This window comes from Phyllobates terribilis, unplaced genomic scaffold (assembly GCF_046119375.1).
Source record: "Phyllobates terribilis strain yellow unplaced genomic scaffold, ASM4611937v1 Scaffold_8553__1_contigs__length_28879, whole genome shotgun sequence".
NCBI lineage: Eukaryota > Metazoa > Chordata > Amphibia > Anura > Dendrobatidae > Phyllobates > Phyllobates terribilis.
This window is the reverse complement of record NW_027371293.1, coordinates 7412-28880: the sequence shown is the minus strand read 5'-3', so window position 1 is coordinate 28880 and position 21469 is coordinate 7412. Positions and strand designations below refer to the sequence as shown.

The following is a 21469-nucleotide window of genomic DNA, read 5'->3' as shown; positions in this document are numbered from 1 at the left end:
GTGAGGAGCTGAGGAACCTCCATCATGACGTCTTTGTACAAATCTTTGTGTCCTTCTAAATACTCCCACTCCTCCATGGAGAAATAGACAGTGACATCCTGACATCTTATAGGAACCTGACACATACAATGATACAGTCATCCCCCCGATCCTTTCATAGCATTACTGTATAAAGTCCCAGCATTCGAAGCAGTGTCACCTCTCCAGTCAGCAGCTCAATCATCTCGTAGGTGAGTTCTACGATCTTCTGGTCATTGATATCCTCATGTATCAGGGGGTGAGGTGGAGCCCCTGTGATTGGGCTCAGGGGTCTTTCCCATCCCTCAGACACAGGGTCCTGACAGCGCTCACTAGAGGTCTTCACTAATATGTAATCCTGGTTATGGAAAGACATATAAATAAATCTCACTTCAGACATTTCCAGAGTCCTCACCTCTCCAGTTCTGTCCATCTGTTATTCCCATAGATAAAATTGATGTAATGTGGCGTCATCAGAATCTCTCACCTCTCCAGTAAGACGGAAGAGGATCTCTAGGGTGAGGTGTAATATCCTCTCTGCCATCTTGTCTCTATCCATATCCATCTTTGATGGGTCCATAAGGAAAATTCTCTTAAATAGAAGATCTTCACTGAGAGGATCTGATATTGTGTAATAATACAATTACTGGAGATAATAAGGGGAAACATTTGAGGAGATTTATTATTTTACAGTATTTAGTTTTCTGCTTTACATCTAGTAATAAAACCTATATATTTTAGGCCACAGACAACAAGCAGTTTCTTCCTTGGAGTCTGTAGCTGAATACGTTTCTCAAAGACTCATCTTCCATAAAGCTAATTCTCGTCTCATTTACCGACACTGCAATCGGCATTAGCAATACTGCAGGAGATATTCATTACACGTGACATGAGAAATAACTACTTCATGAGGAGGACGACGTCATCTTCATCTTCTACTACGGCTCTACAAACATATTTAGCCAGAGTTCTTCACTGACTACATCTCCACCGGTCGTCTATATGAATGTTTCCCATCTTCCCCGGACTGTAATCTTCTATCACGTTAGTTCTCATGTCTGATTCACACACAGAAGTTTGAGGCTTTGATACATGGTAAGTTTTTTAATATTAAGCAGAGTAGGACTATCCAGAATGGGTTCATTTTACCATGGTGGGATAGCTTTCATGCTATTTTTGATCAAAAACAGTGTTACTAGGAACCCTATTTTATTTAAATGCACGTTTGGTTTTTATTTATTTACAGCAGGGTTTATGATCATTTTTCTTCTTATAGTTTTTTTCTCATTTATGGCCATAGTAAACAAGCATTTATGTGCTGCATGGATACCAACTTAAACCAAGCTCAAATTCTGTGTTTTTTTAACGGGCACCATAGTGGCCCTGTGGGCTGCTGCTATGGATGATACACCCCTAACTATCCAACTATCATATGGTAAAAATCTCATAGGTCCTGTATTTATTAGTATCTGCACGAAGAATGGGGCTAAGTGAGTATTTATTAAAGGGAATCCACTCCCCAAGGCCAGCAAGCATCAGAATCTTCACTGAATAAAAAGCCATTTCTCAGCAAACAGACCTCTAATATGAGGCATAAAGGTATGTATAGATTCACATTTCTATCACCTGTATGCCAATATTAGAGGTCAGATAAGTTCCAGGGGGTGACAGATTCCCTTTCATCAGCCGTGGGGTAATCATAAAACCAGATATGTATCAAAGTATTCTAAGTTGGTTAATGGTTGTGTAGTCAATGGGAGGCATGTGTCACAGAGATGGCTGGTCTGTGTGATGTAACCCGGAGTGTTTCTCTAGGGCAGATAAGCACTAAGAGGATCGTTTGGTGCATCTGGGAGCCGGGTTACGGGCAGCTAGGAGAGAATGGACGTGTCCAGCTACCCCCCACATACCACACCTCTGGGTGTGGTTAACAGCCTATAAAATGGAGGCTGTTGTTTGGCACATGGTCTGTGTGTTTGGAGGGAGAAGGCCTCCTGTGTATGTTTGTCTTCAGACCAAGCCAGGACACTGGACGCTACCCCAGCTTGTGTGCCACACAGGCCTGGCTGAGCAGAGACCTGCTAAAGACATTTACTTTGTTTGCCTGATCTAAAGGCTATTTTCTTTTCTGTTTGGCTTCTGGGTTTATGAAGCAATAAACCCACATGAACTTTTAAAGGAACATGCCTCCTGTTTTCCTCCTGTCACACCCAAGTGAGTAAAACCTCCACAATTAGTGTTAGACTTGCGGGTAGCATTACCAGCAGAGACGTGTGACTGCTACAGGATGGACTGCATGCCCTGGGTGAAGTCTGTCGCAAGCCAGCAAGCATCGCCAGACGAAATGGAGGACCTGCTGAAACACCTGGTCCAGTCGCAGCAGCATCAACAGGAGACCAACAGGCTGTAGTTACAGCAGATCCAGCAGCACTAGCAGAAACAACGTCAGCAGATGCAGCTTCTGGCAACCGCCATCCAGGACAGGATGAGCGCTCCAACCCCAGGTCCGACTGAGGACTCCCATGTCCGGAAGGCGGTATGATGGGCTTTGCAGAAAATGACCCCGGGGGATGACGTTGAGACCTTCCTGATGGTGTTTCAAAGGGTGGCCGAGAGGGAGAAATTTCCACAAGAGCAGTGGGCAGAGGTATTGTCGCCATACTTGACTTGGAGAGCCCCAGAAGTACGCCTAGTAGGCGTACTATGATTTAGCTTTGCAGGATGCCAAAGAGTATGGCAAGCTAAAAAAGTGAGATTCTCGCACGCTTGGGGTTGACAATGACTATCAGGGCACAGTGGGTTCGTATCACCAGAACAAACCACCTCTGTCCCAAATGTTTGACCTGCTGCACCTGGTCCACAAGTGGCTGCAGCCAGAGTCCTCAATGCCTGCGCAGATGGTAGAGTGGGTGGTGATGGACCGGTTTGTGCACTCCCTGCCGAGGCCCATACAGCCTTGGGTTACCCAGGGTGATCCCCGGTATGCGGATTAACTGGTCGGACTGATCGAGAGATACCAGGGGGTTGAAGGTTCCTTGGGAAGGCAGCCCACTACATGCTGGAGTTCCCAACATGGGGTGCAGGCCCAAAAGGTGGTGGGACTTCCAAGGTCCAAATGGACGAGGGAGGTGGTGCCCAAGGTCCATACAGGTGATGTTGTTTGCTGGCGGTGCCACGGCCCAGGCCATATAGCCGCCCGTCATCCCCTGACCCTTGAGCCGATGGACTGCAGCATAGGACAACGTTGTTCATATTATGCTTATCCGGCCTGCAGGGTGAACTGTCCACCCAGCGAGGGGCCACAAGCATGTCACATGAAGGTGAACAGATGGGAAGTAACGGCACTGCTAGACTCCGGGAGCCTGGTGACCCCCTCCAAATTATCCCGGGGAAAAAAGTCGGCGTTCAGCGCATTCATGGTGATGCTAAAGACTACCCTACGGGCCAGAGTGGACATTGAAATGGCCCACGGTACAGAGTCCCACGAGGTCGGCGTCGTTCAGGACTTGTTGCACCCTATTATTATAGGCTGGGACTTTTGCTTGTTTTGGGATCTGTGGAGGAAGGGTTCTGAGTTCGCTGGCTCAGATAAGAAAAAAATTAACCCTAATGAGATATCACCACACCCAGAGTCAGACAGGTTTCCTTTTTGTGTCCTTGTGGGGGATGAGGAGGTAGTGCCCCCTGAGTCTGCAATTCCAGAGTTAGGGGTGACCAGCGAGAATTTTGGGTCAGCCCAACATAGGGACCTAACTCTGAAGGAAGCCTTTAATAATGTCACTATTATAAATGGGGTTGCACAGGAGTCAGGGACTGACACAAGGTTTCCCCATTTTATGATGAGTAAGGAGTTGTTGTACCGGGTCAAGAAAGTGAGGGAGGAGAGTGTGGAGCAGTTTATAGTGCCGGGCCCCTTTAGACGGAAGGTGTTGGACATGGCCCGTTCACATGTCTTGGGGGGACATCTGGGAGTGGTTAAAACGCAGGAACGGATCGTGCAAAGGTTCTATTGGTGAACACTGGACATAATTTCAAAAAACATCACAGTAAAAGATAATACCTTACCCACACCAGGTCAGATTGCCAATGCACTGCAGGATGCAGCAAGCCTGCATCATAAAGGCAGGGCCAGCACATGTGCAAAATACTGAAGCAGACAGCCACTCACTAACCTACCAAATTCATGGAGGGGGTGACTGTGTAGTATTATACATGCACACCGATGGAGTCTGCATAGGGCGGGTGCACAGTGCAAAAAAGATTAAAAATAGTGTATAAGATAAATACACCACATGATAAATACCCCACCAGGCCTCTTTAGTGTTGGCTGGGTGAATTGGGGCATATGTCTTGTGTGCTTGCATGTATATAGTGCTTGGCAGCCCGTCTGATCTAAGGCTATGTGCCCACGATGCAGAAATGCTCAGGATTTTTTCCTGAGCGTTTCTGCATCTCCCTTGCAGAAAAAAATGCATGCGGATTGTACATGTCTTTTTCCTGCCAGGGACATGCGGAAGTGAAGCGTTCTTCACTTGCGTTTCCGCATGCGGGTTGACAAGCGCTTTCCAAGCAATTTTAGCATCACTTGGAAAGTGCTTGTCAACTTGGTCACACTATATAAATCCATGCAACCAGCATGGATTTATATAGTGTGACCTGAGAGAATGTAAAAAAATAAATCTATACTTACCCTCCGATGGCCTGCGCTGTCTTGCTTCGCTCGGTCCCGGCCGCCGGCAGTGGTAGACTGAAGGACCTGCCAACGTCAGCGTCGTGTGACCCGTCACATGACTCTGACATCAGAGCAGGTCCTTCATTCCATCGCTAAGTGCCGGGAAGCAAGGAGGAGTGCACTGCGGGCCGCCAGAAGGTAAGTATATATTTATTTTTTATTTTATTCTTCTTTTTTTACAGCTTTTTTAATGGTACCTGGGTGTGGAGGAGAGTCTCCTGTCCTCCACAACTGGGTACCATCCGCACATTAGAACGTGCCAATTACGCAAGTATAGATGCAGTCTTTCGGAATTGGCGCGTACTAATGCAAGTCAATTGCAGCGAAAACGCAGCGCTTCCGCAAAATAATTGGTAGTGCTGCGTTTTTTCCGCAATGATAATCCGCACCGGAAATTAAATTTGCGGATTATCACTGGGGAACATTGCTGCCCTTCTACATGCAAAAACGCTGCGGAAAAGCATTAAAAACGCATCGTGGGCACACAGCCTAATAGTATGGGCGTCATCAATAGGCTGCAAGCCAGACAATGTGCATCACACATATCTGTGTGACTGGCGCCCTATGCAGACTCCATCGGTGTGCATGTATAATACTACACAGCCACTCCCTCCATGAAATGGTAGGTTAGTGAGTGGCTGTCTGCATCAGTATTTGGCACATGTGCTGGCCCCGCCTTTATCATTGAGGCTTGCTGCATCCTGCAGTGCATTGGTAATCTGACCTGGTGTTGGTAAGGCATTATCTTTTAGGCTATGTGCCCACGATGCAGAAATGCTCTGGATTTTTTCCTGAGCGTTTCTGCATCTCCTTGGCAGAAAAAACGCATGCGGATTGTACGGAAGTGAAGCGTTCTTCACAAGCATTTCCGCATGCGGGTTGACAAGCGCTTTCCAAGCGATTTTAACATCACTTGGAAAGTGCTTGACAACTTGGTCACACTATATAAATCCATGCAACCGGCATGGATTTATATAGTGTGACCGAAAGAATGGTAAAAAATAAATATATACTTACCTTCTGATGGCCCCCGGTGTCTTTATCCGATGCGTCCTGGCTTGCCGGCAGCTCGCGGTAGACTAAAGGACCTGCCATCATCAGCGGTCGCGTGACCCCTCACATGACTAATTGACGTCATGGCAGGTCCTTTTCAGACCATCGTGAGCTGCCAGCAAGCCAAGACGCATCGCTAAGGACACCGGGGGCCATCAGAAGGTAAGTATAATGTATATTTTTTATTTTATTCTTTTTTTTACAGGTTCTATGGTACCCGGGTCCGGAGGAGAGTCTCCTCTTCTCCAAACCCGGGTACCATCCGCACATTGAAACGCATGGATTCCGCATCTGCAGATGCAATGATGCGGATTCCATGCGTTCCAATGTAAGTCAATGGCGGCGAACATGCCGCGCTTCCGCAAAATAATTGGTAGTGCTGCGGATTTTTCCGCAATGATAATCCGCAGCGGAAATTTCCGCAGCATGTGCACAGCACATGGGATTATCATTGGGGAACATGACAGACCTTCTACCAAGCGTTTAAGCGTTTCTGCAGCGGAATTGCCGCTGCGGAAAAGCTTAAAAAACGCATAGTGGGCATACAGCCTTACTGTGATGTTTTTTGAAATTATGTCCAATGTTCACCATTTTTAATGTTTAGTGTTAGGACTCGCAAGTATGAGGACCCTTGACGTTTGGGTTGCGAGCTTCTGTATTTTGGCCAAAATATCGACCAACACCTCATGTGGTGTATTTATCTTCTACACTATTTTTCATCTTTTTTGCACATTTTTTTGCAGGATGAGGCCAGGCCTCTTTAGTGTTGGCTGGGGGAATTGGGGCGTCTGTCTTGTGGGGGTGCACGTATATAGTGCTGGGCAGCCCGCCTGATCTAATAGTATGGGTGTCATCAACAAGCTGCAAGCCAGAAACTGTGCACCACACTTATCTGTGTGACTGGCGCCCTATGCAGACTCCATCGGTGTGCATGTATAATACTAGACAGCCACCCCCCTCCATGAATTGGTAGGTTAGTGAGTGGCTGTCTGCATCAGTATTTTGCACATGTGCTGGCCCCGCCTTTATCATGGAGGCTTGCTGCATCTGGTGTTGGTAAGGCATTATCTTTTACAAAGGTTCTATTGGCCCAGATGTCACCGGGAAATATTTAAGTATTGCAGGTCTTGCACTACGTGCCAGTTAACCGACCCCACCTCTCACTTTTGAAGTCCCCTCGTGCCATTGCCCATTATTGAAGTGCCGTTCGAGAGAATTGCTATGGACTTGGTCAGTCCCCTGGTTGAATCTGCTTGTGGGCATCAATTTATATTGGTTATCCTGGACTATGCCACACGCTATCCTGAAGTGATTCCACTGAGAAACTCCTCCGCAAAGAATAAATCCCGTGAGTTGGTCCACGTTTTTTCCCCCCCAACAGGCTTACCAAAGGGAGATACTCACTGACCAGGGAATTCCCTCTATGAGTAAGGTGATGAGGGAGTTATGCAAAGCCCTCCAAATCTCCCAACTGAGGACTTCAGTATACCATCCTCAGACGGATAGCCTAGTCGAAAGGTTTAACAAGACTCTGAAGAGTATACTGAGGAAGGACATAGAAAGGGACAGTAGAGACTGGGACTGTCTCCTACCATATCTGTTGTTCTCCAACCGAAAGGTTTCACAGGCCTCTAGAGGGTTCTCGCCATTCGAACTTCTGTATGGCCGACATTCGCAGGGTCTTCTGGATGTCACAAAGGAAATCTGGGAAGCCGAATTCACGCCCCATAGGAGCGTCATCGAGCATGGTTGCTCTGATGCAGGAGAGGATTGTGAAGGTGATGCCCATTGTAAAAGAACATCTCCTCCAGGCACAAGAAGCTCATGCCAGAGTCTACAACCAGTCAGCCAGAGTGAGGCACTTCAATCCGGGAGACCGGAGTCCTCATGCTAATTACTACGGTGGAAAGTAAGTTCTTGGCCATGTGGCAAGGGTGGAAAAAGTGGGTGAAGCGAACTACAAGGTTCATCAACCGGGACGACGTAAGCTCTACCAGATATACCACATCAACCTCATCAAGCCGTGGCAAGACAGAGAGGCTGTGGAAGCTCCATGCTTGCTGGGCAAGCTAGAAGGTGACGTTGGAGGAGTCGCAATAGCGGAAATGCTAACGAAGGCCAAGAAACAGCAGTGTTGGGAGTTGATGCAGAAGAATAGGGATCTGTTCTCGGAATTGTCGGGCTGCACAAGGGTCATAGAACACAAGGTTCTGACGAAGCCACATGTGCGGGTGAACTTGAAGCCCTATCAGATACCTGAGGCCCGACAAGAGTTGATATCCAAAGAGGTAGCTTGTATGCTGAAGCTCAGTGTCATTGAAGAATCCAAGAGCAGTTGGTCGAGCCTGATTGTCTTGGTCCCAAATCCCAATGGTGAGTGGAGATTTTGCAACGACTATCGGAAGTTGAATGAGGTTTCCAAATTTGATGCATATCACATGCCACGCGTCGTCGAGCTGATCAAGAGGCTTGGGCCAGCAAGGCACATAACCACCTTGGATCTGACGGAGGGATATTGGCAGACCCCCATGGCACAGGTAGCCAAAGAGAAGACTGCGTTTTCTACGCTGGACGAATGCTTCCAGTATGCCCGTATGCCGTTTGGACTGCAGGGGGCCCCTGCAAAATTCCAGAGAGCTATGGATTGCATCCTTGCATCCCATAAGCAATATGCTGCAACATACCTGAACAATATTATTATCTTCAGTCCAGACTGGGAGAGTCATCTGGAAAAGATTCAGGCTGTGTTTGATGCTCTGAGGAAGGTGGGGTTTTCAATAAACTCAAAGAAATGTGGCATGGGGAAATAAGAAGCCAAGTACTTCGGATATGTAATGGGTAGAGTCAAGATAAAACCCCAAAATATTAAAGTAGAAGCAATCCAAAATTGGCTGAGACCGGTGTCGAAAAAGCAAGTCAGAGCCTTCCTGGGAATCGTGGGATACTACAGGAAAATTCATCCCAAACTTCGCCATGATGGCCGCACCCCTGACTGACCTCCTTAAAGGGACAAAATCAGCCAAGGCCAAGTGGACAGCAGAGGCGGAGACGTCCTTTCAAAAGATGAAACTGGCTCTGTGTAGGCAACCGGTCCTGGTTGCCCCGGACTTCAAGAAAGAGTTTATACTCCAGACAGATGCCTCAGATGTCGTGTTAGCAGCAGTCCTTTCCCAGGAGATACACGGGGAGGAGCACCCTGTCCTCTACCTGAGTAGAAAGCTGTTCTCCTGCGAGAAAAATTATTCGGTCATAGAGAAGGAACGCTCGGCTATAAAGTGTGCGGTGGACACCTTACCGTACTGTTATTTCGAAAATTTAGATTATTATCCGACTATGCTCCACTCAGATGGATGAGGGAAAAAAGTGAAAAAATGCCAGAGTCACCCTCGGGTTTTTAGCCCTACAGGACTCCTACTTCCCTGTAGAACATAGAGCAGGGAAGCTACACGGTAATGCCGATGCTCTCTCGAGAATCCCCTGTCTGGTAGTAAACGGTGTCAACCCCACAGGTTTAGGCGGGGGGGTATGTAAGGTGGCTAATGGTCGCGTAGTCCATGGGAGGTATGTGTCACAGAGATGGCTGGTCTGTGTGATGTAACCCGGAGTGTTTCTCTAGAGCACATAAGCACTAAGAAGATCGTTTGGTGCACCTGGGAGCCGGGTTACGGGTAGCTAGGAGAGAATGGGCGGGTCCAGCTACCCACATACCTCATCTCTGGGTGTGGTTAACAGCCTATAAAATGAAGTCTGTTGTTTGGCACATAGTCTGTGTGTTTGGAGGTAGAAGGCCTACAGTGTATGTTTGTCTTCAGACCAAGCCAAGACACTGGACGCTACCGCAGCTTGTGTGCCACACAAGCCTGGCTGAGTAGAGACCTGCTAAGGACATTTACTTTGTTTGCCTGATCTAAAGGCTATTTGCTTTTCTGTTTGGCTTCTGGGTTTATGAAGTAATAAACCCATATGAAATTTAAGAACATGCCTCCTGTTTTCCTCCTATTGTACCCCAGTGAGTAAATCCCCTACAATATGTATAAAGGAAAGGGTATGGTACTCAGAGAATGTTTCAATAATTCGCCTCAATGCATTTTCCCAACAGGTTCATTAGGAGGCTTGATACAGGGATGATAATTCATGATGTTCAACATAGCGTGCCTAATAGCCAGGTGTCCATGTTTAAATATCCCACTTCATCCAAAACCCCTCCCAGACTATGAGGCTCATTCCCATTCCTAGAGGTGAATTGTCACAGGATATACAGAATAGAGTCTGTCTACAATAATATACTGCACCTACGCTACTTCTCATGAGCTAGAGGTTCGATAATGTCCATCACCTAGTGTGCATGTCCGGAAGTGACGTGCTTTATGCTGAAACACCAGATAAATTGATTGCCGCCGTGAAACTCGTACCTGTGACTGCGCATGCCCGTAGTCATCATTCCATCTAGGATCATTGTCCACAAATGTGCATGCCCATATGTCTGCGTTCCACACCGGAGTGCATATGGTATTGGATTGCATTCCACCAACAGAAAAATCCTCTGAGATCAGTATCATGGGAGACTAAAAACAAGTATTGCACATCCTTCCATCATGCAATCGGCATGTGGATCTACTTTATCACTACAAAATATATGGGATGGTGGCCCACAGTATACTCCTAAATGGTCATATTTGACCCCTATTGCATAATTAGAGATACACAAGGAACACCACACTTGTTAGTTACTAAATAGTATAATTGGGATATAACTGATAAGAAATAATTCTGATATAGAAGCTCAGATCTCTTGATGAAGTAAAACAATATGTGAACCTCGTTCACAGGGAACTGAGTAGCAATAGGTAGAGTATAAAATCCTAAAATGTAATCCAGAATGGGGCTGTATTCATACAAAACAGGCATAGGAAATTTGCTCATTCAGTCCCTTAGGGCCTAGTGAATCCAGTCTGGAAATACATTCACTTTCTTTTTTGAGGATACATCTATTAAGATCACCACCTCTCACATTGGGTTTAACCACCTCAATGATGCAAAAGGAGATGTCTCTTGTTTCACCTCAATGTGCACTGTTCATGTGTCTCACTAATGGGGTGTCCCAATGTCACGCCAGGTGTGAGTGCAACACAGAGGAGAAAGGGAAAGGGAGCCCAGACACTATGGAAAAGGGGGAAGAGGTGACCTCCTAATCTGGACTAGCATCACCCTGTCTCCCCCTAACGTCTCTATACAGCCTCCGCAGCTGTCGCCCATCACATGCCTCGCCCAACTATCCCTGTCGTAAGGCTATAGCTGGGGGTGGAAGGAGATGAGCACTAGTCAACCTCCGCTAGCACTCTAAAGACAAAAGGGAAAGACAACACAGGGGAATTAAAACTTTGCTTTAGAAGAAACTCCAACAGGGCACACGGCCTCAAGACTCCAAAGAGGACGTGATACTGCTTCAGCCAAGTTCCAAGTAGAAATGAGTATACCCGGCGACGCCAACATAGACACACCAGGTATATATACACCCAGACTAAATGGAGGTAGAATCTGGGTCCTAAACACAGCCTCTCATCTAGGCAGCTGTCTGCATTGCCAAACGTGGAGATCTCCTGCAAACCCCTGCAGGGCGACTGTCTGTCACCTCTGACACACCCGTGACACCCAACCATGGCGTATTTCGCCCAAATGCCCCCCCCCCCCCCCGACACTCCTCTTAGACTGCCTCTTGGTCGTGCTTACATAACCTAGGAGGTAGGTGCATGTGGCCACATATACAAGTATACAAGGTTTTACAGTTGGAATAATCCCTCTGGAAAGAGGTTTCACCTGTAGAGGAACTCGAGAAAGATTTACATGGTCTCATCCAATTACATGTACAACTTTCTACACATCTAAAGAAACCAGATTCTTCTATCCAGCCATGTCCCCTTGGGTGCAGTTTTTTTTAGAAACTATGCACTAAACGGTCCCTAATTGACTAACCCTTTCTGAAAGTTATTGTGGGAGCAGATCACAAAGCACCCTCAGGTCCAGGTCAGCCACAAGTACATCCTAGTGTTTTCTGAGGATATTAAAGATATGGTCACAAGTTCCTATTACTTGTGTTATCCCATATTTTTCTTGGCGTCTTGGTTAGGTATGTAGAAGTGTCTCTCTCTCCTGTTTTTCAGCAAACAATCGTGCGGAATCCAAAATGTACTTTGGATACCTTTTTCCCTGAATCTGGTGTTCATGTCTATTGCCTGTATATTAATATCTGTGACATTAGAGCAGTTTCTTCTCAACTGTAAAACATTGGCCCTTGGATATTTTTTTTTTTTTAGTAGGATGCAGTGGTGGCTATCCCACTTTAATAGTTTATGGTAGATGAGTGTCCCTAGGGTCCAAACCAGGGCTGTGGAGTCGGAGTCGGTGCCCATTTTGGTGGATTCGGTATAAAATGGACCCACTCAGACGCCTAAAATATATAATAAATTGGGTACAGTAGTTCAATGCAGTTTGTGAGGAATATTTTTTCATAAGAATTTGGGAAAGTTATGAAATGTCCTAGAATCATAGAATGGTAGAGTTGGAAGGGACCTCCTGGGTCATCTGGTCCAACCCCCTGCTCAAAGCAGGATTCACTAAATCATCTCAGACAGATGTCTGTCCAGCCTCTGTTTGAAGACGTCCATTGAAGGGGAACTCACCACCTCTCGTGGCAGCCTGTTCCACTCATTAATCACCCTAACTGACAAAAAGTTTTTTCTAATATCTAATCTGTGTCTCCTCCCATTTAGTTTCATCCCATTGCTTCTAGTCTTTCCTTGTGCAAATGAGAATAAAGATGATCCTTCTAAAATGTGACAGCCCTTGACATATTTGTAGACAGCTATTCAGTCTTCTCTCAGTCTTCTTTTTTGCAAGCTAAACATTCCCAAATCCTGCAACCTTTCCTCATAGGACATGGTTTGCAGACCAGTCACCATTCTGGTCGCTCTTCTCTGAACTTGCTCCAGTTTGTCTATGTCTTTTTTAAAATGTGGTGCCCAAAACTGTACACAGTATTCCAGATGAGGTCTGACCAAAGAGGAGTAAAGACCGATAATGACTTCACGTGATCTAGACTGTATGCTTCTGTTAATACATCCCAGAATTGTATTTGCCTTTTTTGCTGCTGCATCACACTGTTGACTCATGTTCAGTCTATGATCTATTAGTATACCTAAGTCTTTTTCACATGTACTGTTGCTTAGCTCTATTCCTCCCATTCTGTATATGCTTTTTTCATTTTTATTGCCCAGATGTAGTACTTTGCATTTTTCCCTGTTAAAAAACATTCTGGTTGCTGCCCACTGCTCCAGTTTATTTAGGTCTTTTTGAATCCTCTCTCTCTCTTCTCTAGTATTAGCTATCCCTCCTAGCTTTGTGTCATCAGCAAATTTAATCAGTTTACCCTCAATTCCTTGATCTAAATCATTGATAAAGATGTTGAACAATACAGGTCCCAGGACAGAGCCCTGTGGTACCCCACTTGAGACATTCATCCAGCTGGATGTGAAGCCATTTACAACCACCCTTTGAGTCCGATCACTAAGCCAGTTATGAATCCACCTAACAGTTGCCTGGTCCATTGCATACTTGGTCATTTTTTCAATAAGGATGGTGTGAGATACTTTGTCAAATGCTTTGCTGAAGTCAAGATATACTATATCTACAGCATTTCCCTGATCCACCCAGTCAGTGATTCTGTCATAGAAGGAAATTAAGTTAGTCTGACATGACTTGTTAGTTACAAACCCATGCTGACTCTGGTTAATCACTTCATTCTTATCCATGTACTTACATACATGTTGTTTAATAATTTGTTCAAAGATCTTTCCTGGTATAGAAGTCAGACTCACCGGCCTATAGTTCCCTGGGTCCACCTTCTTCCCCTTTTTGAAGATAGGAACAACATTTGCTCTTCTCCAGTCTTCTGGGACTTCTCCTGTTCTCCAAGAATTTTCAAAGATTATGGAGAGTGGTTCTAAAATTTCTTCTACGATCTCCTTCAGTACTCTGGGGTGTAATTCATCTGGACCTGGAGACTTGAACTCATTTATGTTAGCTAAATATTCCCTCACAATCTCTCTGTTTACAGATAACTTGGATTCTTCTATTCCTTTAAAAGGACAGTGAAGATCAGTTGATGTTACATTTTCTTTCTGAGAGAAAACAGATGCAAAATAGGAATTAAAAAGTTCGGCCTTCTCAACATCCTCTCTTACCATTTCTCCATTTTCATCCTGTAAAAATCCTATAAATGTCTTGCCTATTCCTGATCTAAGAGTCTAGACTTTTAGCTGAGAAAAGCCTTAGTTACTTACCGGTAACGGGATTTTTCGGAGCCCATGACAGCACCACGAGAGAGAGGATCCGCCCATCAAGGACAGGAAACCTACAGGTTAAAAAGGGCGGCACCTCTCTCTCGCCTCAGTTTAGTTAACAGAGCATGAGAGGACCGCCAAGGTTAGTTACAATAAACACATCATTACATTAAGTACATTACTTTCACCAACTTCTCCCAAAGGTGCACAAAACAAAGGAAAGCCAACTCTACGGGAGTGCAAAACACCAGTGAAAGGAGGGAATATACGGGTGCTGTCATGGGCTCCGAAAAATCCCGTTACCGGTAAGTAACTAAGGCTTTATTCGTTCTCCCATGACAGCACCACGAGAGAATTACAGAGACGAAAGGAAATTAGGGAGGGATCACCGCTTGAAGCACCCTTCTCCCAAAGGTGAGATCAGCAGAGACACCCAGGTCCAATCTATAATGCCTATAAAAGGTAGAAGGAGAAGACCAAGTGGCAGCCTTACATATCTCTTCGATGGAAAGCCCCGTTTTCTCCGCCCAGGAGGTTGCTATCGCTCTGGTGGAATGAGCTCTCAACCCCTCCGGAACCTCCTTATTCCCTGAGGAGTAGGCGAGGGATATGGCCTCTCTAATCCATCTTGCAATCGTAGACTTTGAGGCCTTACAACCCTTTCTAGCCCCCTGATGGCATATAAATAGGGAATTATCCTTCCTAAAACTGCGTGAAATCTGTAGGTATTTGAGTACGCACCTCCTCACGTCTAAAGTGTGTAGCCTCTCCTCCTTTTGATTTTTGGGGGGAAAGCAAAAGGTTGGGAGAACTACCTCCTGAGTTCTATGGAACCGAGTGACTACTTTTGGAAGAAAGGCTGGGTCAGGTTTTAATACAATCCTATCATCCAGAATCTGAGTAAATGGCGGACATATGGAAAGAGCCTGTATGTCACTCACTCTTCTGGCTGAAGTCAGGGCCACTAACAGGGCTGTTTTTAGGAGAATAATTTTTGGGGAGGCTAAATCTAGGGGCTCGAAGGGAGGATTAGTTAAGGCCTCTAGGACCAAATTCAAATCCCAGGGAGAGGATTTTGCTTTGATAATGGGTCTACACCTAAAGGAAGCTTTTATAAATCGTGCTATCCAATAATTAGCTGCAATATCGGAAGAAAACAAAGCTCCCAAAGCCGACACCTGTACTTTTAAGGTACTAGTGGTAAGCCCCAATTCTAAGCCCCGCTGCAGAAACTCTAGTATTTTCCCAATAGGGGGCCCCTCCTCTGATTTAAATTCAGTAAATGATAAAAACTTCCTCCAGGTCCTCGCATAAATGCGGGTGGTAACGGGTTTTCTGCTAGACAAGAGAGTATTTACTACATTTGCGGGGAATCCCTTGTTGGTTAACAGCACCCTCTCAAATTCCACGCCGTCAAATGGAGACTCGAGGCTGGAGTAAGGGAAACCGGACCCTGTGTGAGAAGGTCTGGAATCTCCGGAAGGATCCAGGGATCTGATATGGATATTTTTCGGAGACAAGGGAACCACGGTCTTTTGGGCCAAAAGGGGCATATGAGTATTACTCTGGCCCTGTCTGCCCTGATCTTCCTTATAACTGCTGGAAGCAGGATCATGGGAGGAAATGCATATGTCAGAGGGAATTTCCAGGGAACCATAAAGGCGTCCACTGTCAGGGGTTCTTCTCTGGGGTCTAGGGAACAGAATGTTGTCACCTTCCGGTTGCATTTCGTCGCAAATAAGTCCACTGTCGGAAGACCCCACATTGCCACAATTCTGGAGAAGATTTGAGGATTCAAGGACCATTCTCCCTCTTTTATGGAAATATGGCTTAGGAAATCCGCTGTGACGTTTTCTTTCCCTTTTAGATGAATAGCCGAAAGGGAGAGACAATGATATTCAGCCTTCTGAAAAAGTCTGTCCGCTACCCTCATTAAGTCTCTTGAGCGGGTTCCCCCTTGGTGATTTATATAAGCTACCGAGACTTGATTGTCCGAGAGTATACGGACATGCTGGCCCTGTAAGGAACTTGTTGAACGCATAATCCACCGCCAAAAGCTCCTTAACATTTGATGACAACTGTATCTCACTCCTTGACCAGGTCCCCTGAACTAAGTTCCCATTGAAGTGAGCTCCCCAACCTGCAGCACTCGCATCTGTAGTTAAGACTGCCATCGGCTTACACTCCCAGGGGACCCCCCTAGAAAGATTATCGTGTCATAACCACCAATGAAGGGAATGTATGGCCCGAGGACACAGGGTAAACTCACGGTCTAAATGTCCTTCTAGGACTGAGTTGTTATACAATACATCCCACTGAAGAGCCCTTGAATGAAATTGTGACCAACGAACTGCGGAAAAACTCGAGGTTAAGGTCTCTAATAACGACATGGCTTTACGGAGTGACATAGAGGGTTTATCCATACACTGTCTTACCAAACCCTGGATTCTTGTGATTTTTTCTTCAGATAAATAACATAACCGTTTTTTAGAATCTAACATGACCCCCAGATACTGCTGAGCTTTGAGTGGAGTTAATCTAGATTTTTCCAAATTTAGAAACCACCCCAAGCCCTCCAAGACAGACATGGTCACCCGAAGGTGGGCCTCGCATTGAACAACAGAGTTTCCCACTATCAGGAGATCATCTAGGTAAGGGATTATTAGAATGTCTCTTTCTCTTATATGGGCCATAACCTCTGCCATTAATTTGGTGAAAATTCGCGGGGCTATTGCTAACCCAAAGGGAAGTGCAGTGTACTGAAAGTGTTTAACCACCCCCTTAATTTCAATGGCCAGCCTCAGGTATTTCTGATAGTAACTATGAATGGGAATATGGTAATGCGCATCCTTGAGATCGAGAACTACAATATAACAGTGGGGAAAAAGCAACTTTATTACTGTTTTCAAGGATTCCATTTTGAAAGTGTCTACTTTAAGGAAGCTATTTAAGGATTTTAGATTTATAATTGTCCTGAAACTCCCATCCGGTTTTGGGACCAAGAAGAGCGGGGAGTAGAATCCGAGACCCTTTTCTGAATCCGGAACCTCAATCAGGACGTTTTTCCTTATTAAGACTTGAATTTCCGATACGAGGGCAGTCTGGCGTTCTGGGGAGGAACTAGAGGGAACAATCATGAATCTCTTGTGAGGAAAAGCTTGAAATTGAAATTTTAGACCATATTTAATCAGGCTCAAAATCCAATTACTATGAGAAATCTGTTCCCAAGCTGGGGAAAATAATGACAATCTCCCTCCCACCTGGGCTGATTGTGCATTCCCTGGCTTCTGCTGATTTTTTGGAGATGAACCAAAGAGAAGGCCTCTACCTTTTCGACCTCTTTCTTCGGACTTGTCCGGTTCCCTGAAGAATCTTCTTCGGATGAATTTTCTTTTCCGAAACGATCTCTTAAAGGAGGGTAGAGGTACTGATGGAAAACACTTCTTAGGATCTCCGGCCTTCTCCAATAATTCGTCCATAGTCTGGCCAAAGAGATATTCCCCTTCGCAAGGGATTGCACACAGCCTGGACTTTGTCTGTACATCCCCAAGCCAGCATTTAATCCATAGCGCTCGTCGAGCCGCATTTGACAGAGCTGATGACTTTGCTGCGAATCTGACTAAGTCCGCAGACGCATCAGCAAGAAAGGCCGCTGCACCCTGAATCAGTGGAAGGGAAGAAATAATCTCCTTCCTAGAGACACCATCCCTTAGCTGACTGTTTAACTGTTCCAGCCAAACCATCAGGGCTCTAGATATGCAGGTGGCTGCTACTGCTGGTCTCAGTGCTCCTGCAGCTGTCTCCCATGCACCTTTTAAGAAGGTACCGGCTCGTCTGTCCAGGGGGTCTTTTAATGCTCCCATGTCATCAAACGGGAGGGAAGTCTTTTTTGCCGCTTTAGCGACAGCAACGTCCAGCTTTGGTGCTTTTGACCAAGAGGAACATATGGCATCCTCAAATGGGTACCTCCTCTTGAAAGATGGAGGAACACTGCCCTTCCTGTCGGGTTTTTTCCACTCTCTATCATTGAGGTCTTTTACTCTTGTATTCACGGGAAAACGTTTTCTCTTTTTCTGACCTAATCCACCAAACATTAAGTCCTCCACAGACTTTTCTGCCCTCATGTCTACAATGCCCATGGTAGACCGGACAGCTTTTACCAAGGCATCAACCTCCTGCAGAGGAAAACACTGTCTATCCGATTCACTATCAGAAGAAGAGAGAGCGGAGGAGGAAATGTCAGATATCTGGACCCGGCTCAGGTTCCCGAGAAATATGAGTAGATTCTGAGCCTTGCAAAGCCTTGCCTATTTCCTCTCTAATTAAAGTCTTTAGGTCCAGGGACAACCCAGAGGTTTCCTCCGCCATTACTTTGTTAATACACAGCTGGCACAATTTCTTATTATATGCATCTGGGAGCGGATTGCTGCATAAGGCACATTCTTTATGTTTCGTTTTAGCTGAACATTTCTTGCTCTGAAAGAGGAGTTTATAGAAAGAAAAAAGGAGGAGGAAACTATTAGTAGAACTTCCACGAAGATTCCACTTACCCCACAGAATATCTGGTACCGTAGAAGCAGAAGAATCCATCATAAAAGGCGGGGAATCACGCTGAACCGGACTATTTTTTCTGCTCTTAGTGGTGAACGACTAGACCCAGACCGGGAATAACGTTGCACCACCAGTTGTGAGGGCTCCCCAGAGGGCTGCTCCTGCAGCAGCTGCTCTTGCTGAGGTGAAAGCTGCTCCTATGAATCTCCCATGTCTACCAAGGTAACAATGGGCTGGGAAGCACCTTTGTATGTTGCCAGGACTCTTTTATACTGGCCATGCCAGGTACCATGTGTGTTTTTTTTTCTTTTTTAGAACCCAGGAGGGAGTCAATTGTTCCCACGTGGTTCCCCCCCCAGGTGGGCTCACCGCCGCCTGCCCAGCTGACGTTGTCCTCCTCGTGGCTTCGGCGTCCTCATGCTCGCGCGCACTTCCTGGTTGCGCGCGCGAGCTCCGCCCACTTCCGGTGACGTCCCCGACGCACCGGAAATACGTCACAGGGCCGCGCCTGTCACGTGCCCCGCCGGCGCGGCCGGATCTCCTGCCTCGTACTGCCTGCCGCAACGCACATGGAGGTGCCCCAATGAGCCCTGCCGTGGCGTCTCCAGAGGCCCAGGACAGACAGCTCCATCCAACGCCCTGTGGCTCCCTCTGGGGCAAGAGACCATCTTCTGCAGGTAAGCCTGCGAGGTCTCCCATCATGGACAGGAAACCTAAGCTGAGGCGAGAGAGAGGTGCCGCCCTTTTTAACCCGTAGGTTTCCTGTTCTTGATGGGCAGATCCTCTCTCTCGTGGTGCTGTCATGGGAGAACGAATAAAATGTGTCCTACTGTAAATCACTTAAACATGAGCCATGTATGAGGGAGTCGGAGTCATGAAGTCGGAGACGGTGTCATGGAAATTTAGGAGTAGGAGTCAAAGGTTTGGCTTACCGACTCCACAGCCCTGGCTCCCATCCCGTACTTTCTTGATTGGTACATCAAGGAAAGGCAACTGGTAATAATTAAACTCTGATATAAATCTAAGGGCCACTCTATGGATATTGAGCTCCCTGACAAATTAAAGAAATTGTTCACTCGTCCTTGACCAGATGATAAAAATGTTGTCAATATATCTATATCATACCCCAATATATGGTTGCCACTACTTATAATCATCACTGAGTATTTTGGTTTCCTCCCACCAGCCCAGGAATAGATTAGCAGATGAGGGGGTACAGGGGCTCCCCATCGCAGTACCCCTGAGCTCGTTTAAGTACTTCCTGTCAAAAAGTAAGACGTTATGAGTAAGAATGAATTTTAGAAGATCCTCCATGAAGTCATTATGTCTACTACACTCTATTGATATCGATTTCAATAAACATCTTACGCCACTGATATCATCCTCATGCGATATATTACTGTACAAAGCCTCGATATCTAGTAAGGCCTGCTCCCCTACATGCATGTATACATGCTCGAGGGTATATGTAGGGGAGCAGGCAGAGGGAAAACCAACTCCAGAGGGATTATTCCAACTGTAAAACCTCAGGACTTATTCCAACTGCAGGACCTCAGGCGGTACTGTGGGAACATTATACTGTGTGGGGGCATCATCCATACTGCATAAGGGGCATAATGGGGGCATTACACTGTGGGGGGCATCATACATACTGCATAAGGGGCATAATGGGGGCATTACACTGTGTGGGGGCATCATACATACTGCATAAGGGGCATAATGGGGGCATTACACTGTGTGGGGGCATCATACATACTGCATAAGGGGCATAATGGGGCATTACACTGTGTGGGGGCATCATACATACTGCATAAGGGGCATAATGGGCGCATTACACTGTGTGGGGGCATCATACATACTGCATAAGGGGCATAATGGGGGCATTACACTGTGTGGGGGCATCATACATACTGCATAAGGGGCATAATGGGGGCATTATACTGTGTGGAGCATCAAAAATACTGCATAAGGGGCATAATGGAGGTATTACAATGTGTGGGGCATCATACAGTGGTGGTCAAAAGTATTGGCACCCCTGCAATTCTGTCAGATAATACTCAGTTTCTTTCTGATAAAGGTTGCAATCACAAATTCTTTGGTATTATTATCTTCATTTATTTTGTCTTCAATGAAAAAATACTAAAAAGAATTGTCTTAAAGCCAAATTGGATATAATTCCACACCAAACCTAAAAAAGGGGGTGGACAAAAGTATTGGCACTGTTTGAAAAATCATGTGATGCTTCTCTAATTCGAGTAATTAACAGCACCTGTAACTTACCTGTGGCACCTAACAGGTGTTGGCAATAACTAAATCAGCCAGTTAACATGGATTAAAGTTGACTCAACCTCTGTCCTGTGTCCTTGTGTGTACCACATTGAGCATGGAGAAAAGAAAGAAGACCAAAGAACTGTCTGAGGACTTGAGAAACCAAATTGTGAGGAAGCATGAGCAATCTCAAGGCTACAAGTCCATCTCCAAAGACCTGAATGTTCCTGTGTCTTCCGTGCAGTGTCTTCAAGAAGTTTAAAGCCCATGGTACTGTAGCTAACCTCCCTAGATGTGGACAGAAAAGAAAAATTGATGAGAGATTTCAACGCAAGATTGTGCGGATGGTGGATAAAGAACCTCGACTAACATCCAAACAAGTTCAAGTTGCCCTGCAGTTCGAGGGTACAACAGTATCAACCCGTACTATCCGTCGGCGTCTGAATGAAAAGGGACTGTATGGTAGGATACCCAGGAAGACCCCACTTCTTACCCCGAGACATAAAAA

General features: G+C 45.9%; 1 protein-coding gene across 1 annotated transcript; it reads right to left on the bottom strand.

Annotated features, from left to right (window-relative positions):
- Positions 1 to 9: 9 nt before the first annotated feature.
- On the bottom strand, positions 10 to 21257 carry LOC141252274 (gastrula zinc finger protein XlCGF66.1-like; the record flags this gene model as incomplete). The annotated part of the gene is made up of 5 exons (XM_073670490.1): positions 20974 to 21257; positions 13678 to 13980; positions 506 to 664; positions 200 to 376; positions 10 to 116 (listed from the first exon to the last, which is right to left on the bottom strand). Coding segments are annotated over exons 3-5 (377 nt in total), but the record flags the coding sequence as incomplete, so codon positions are not given.
- Between the last annotated feature and the right edge of the window lie 212 nt (positions 21258 to 21469).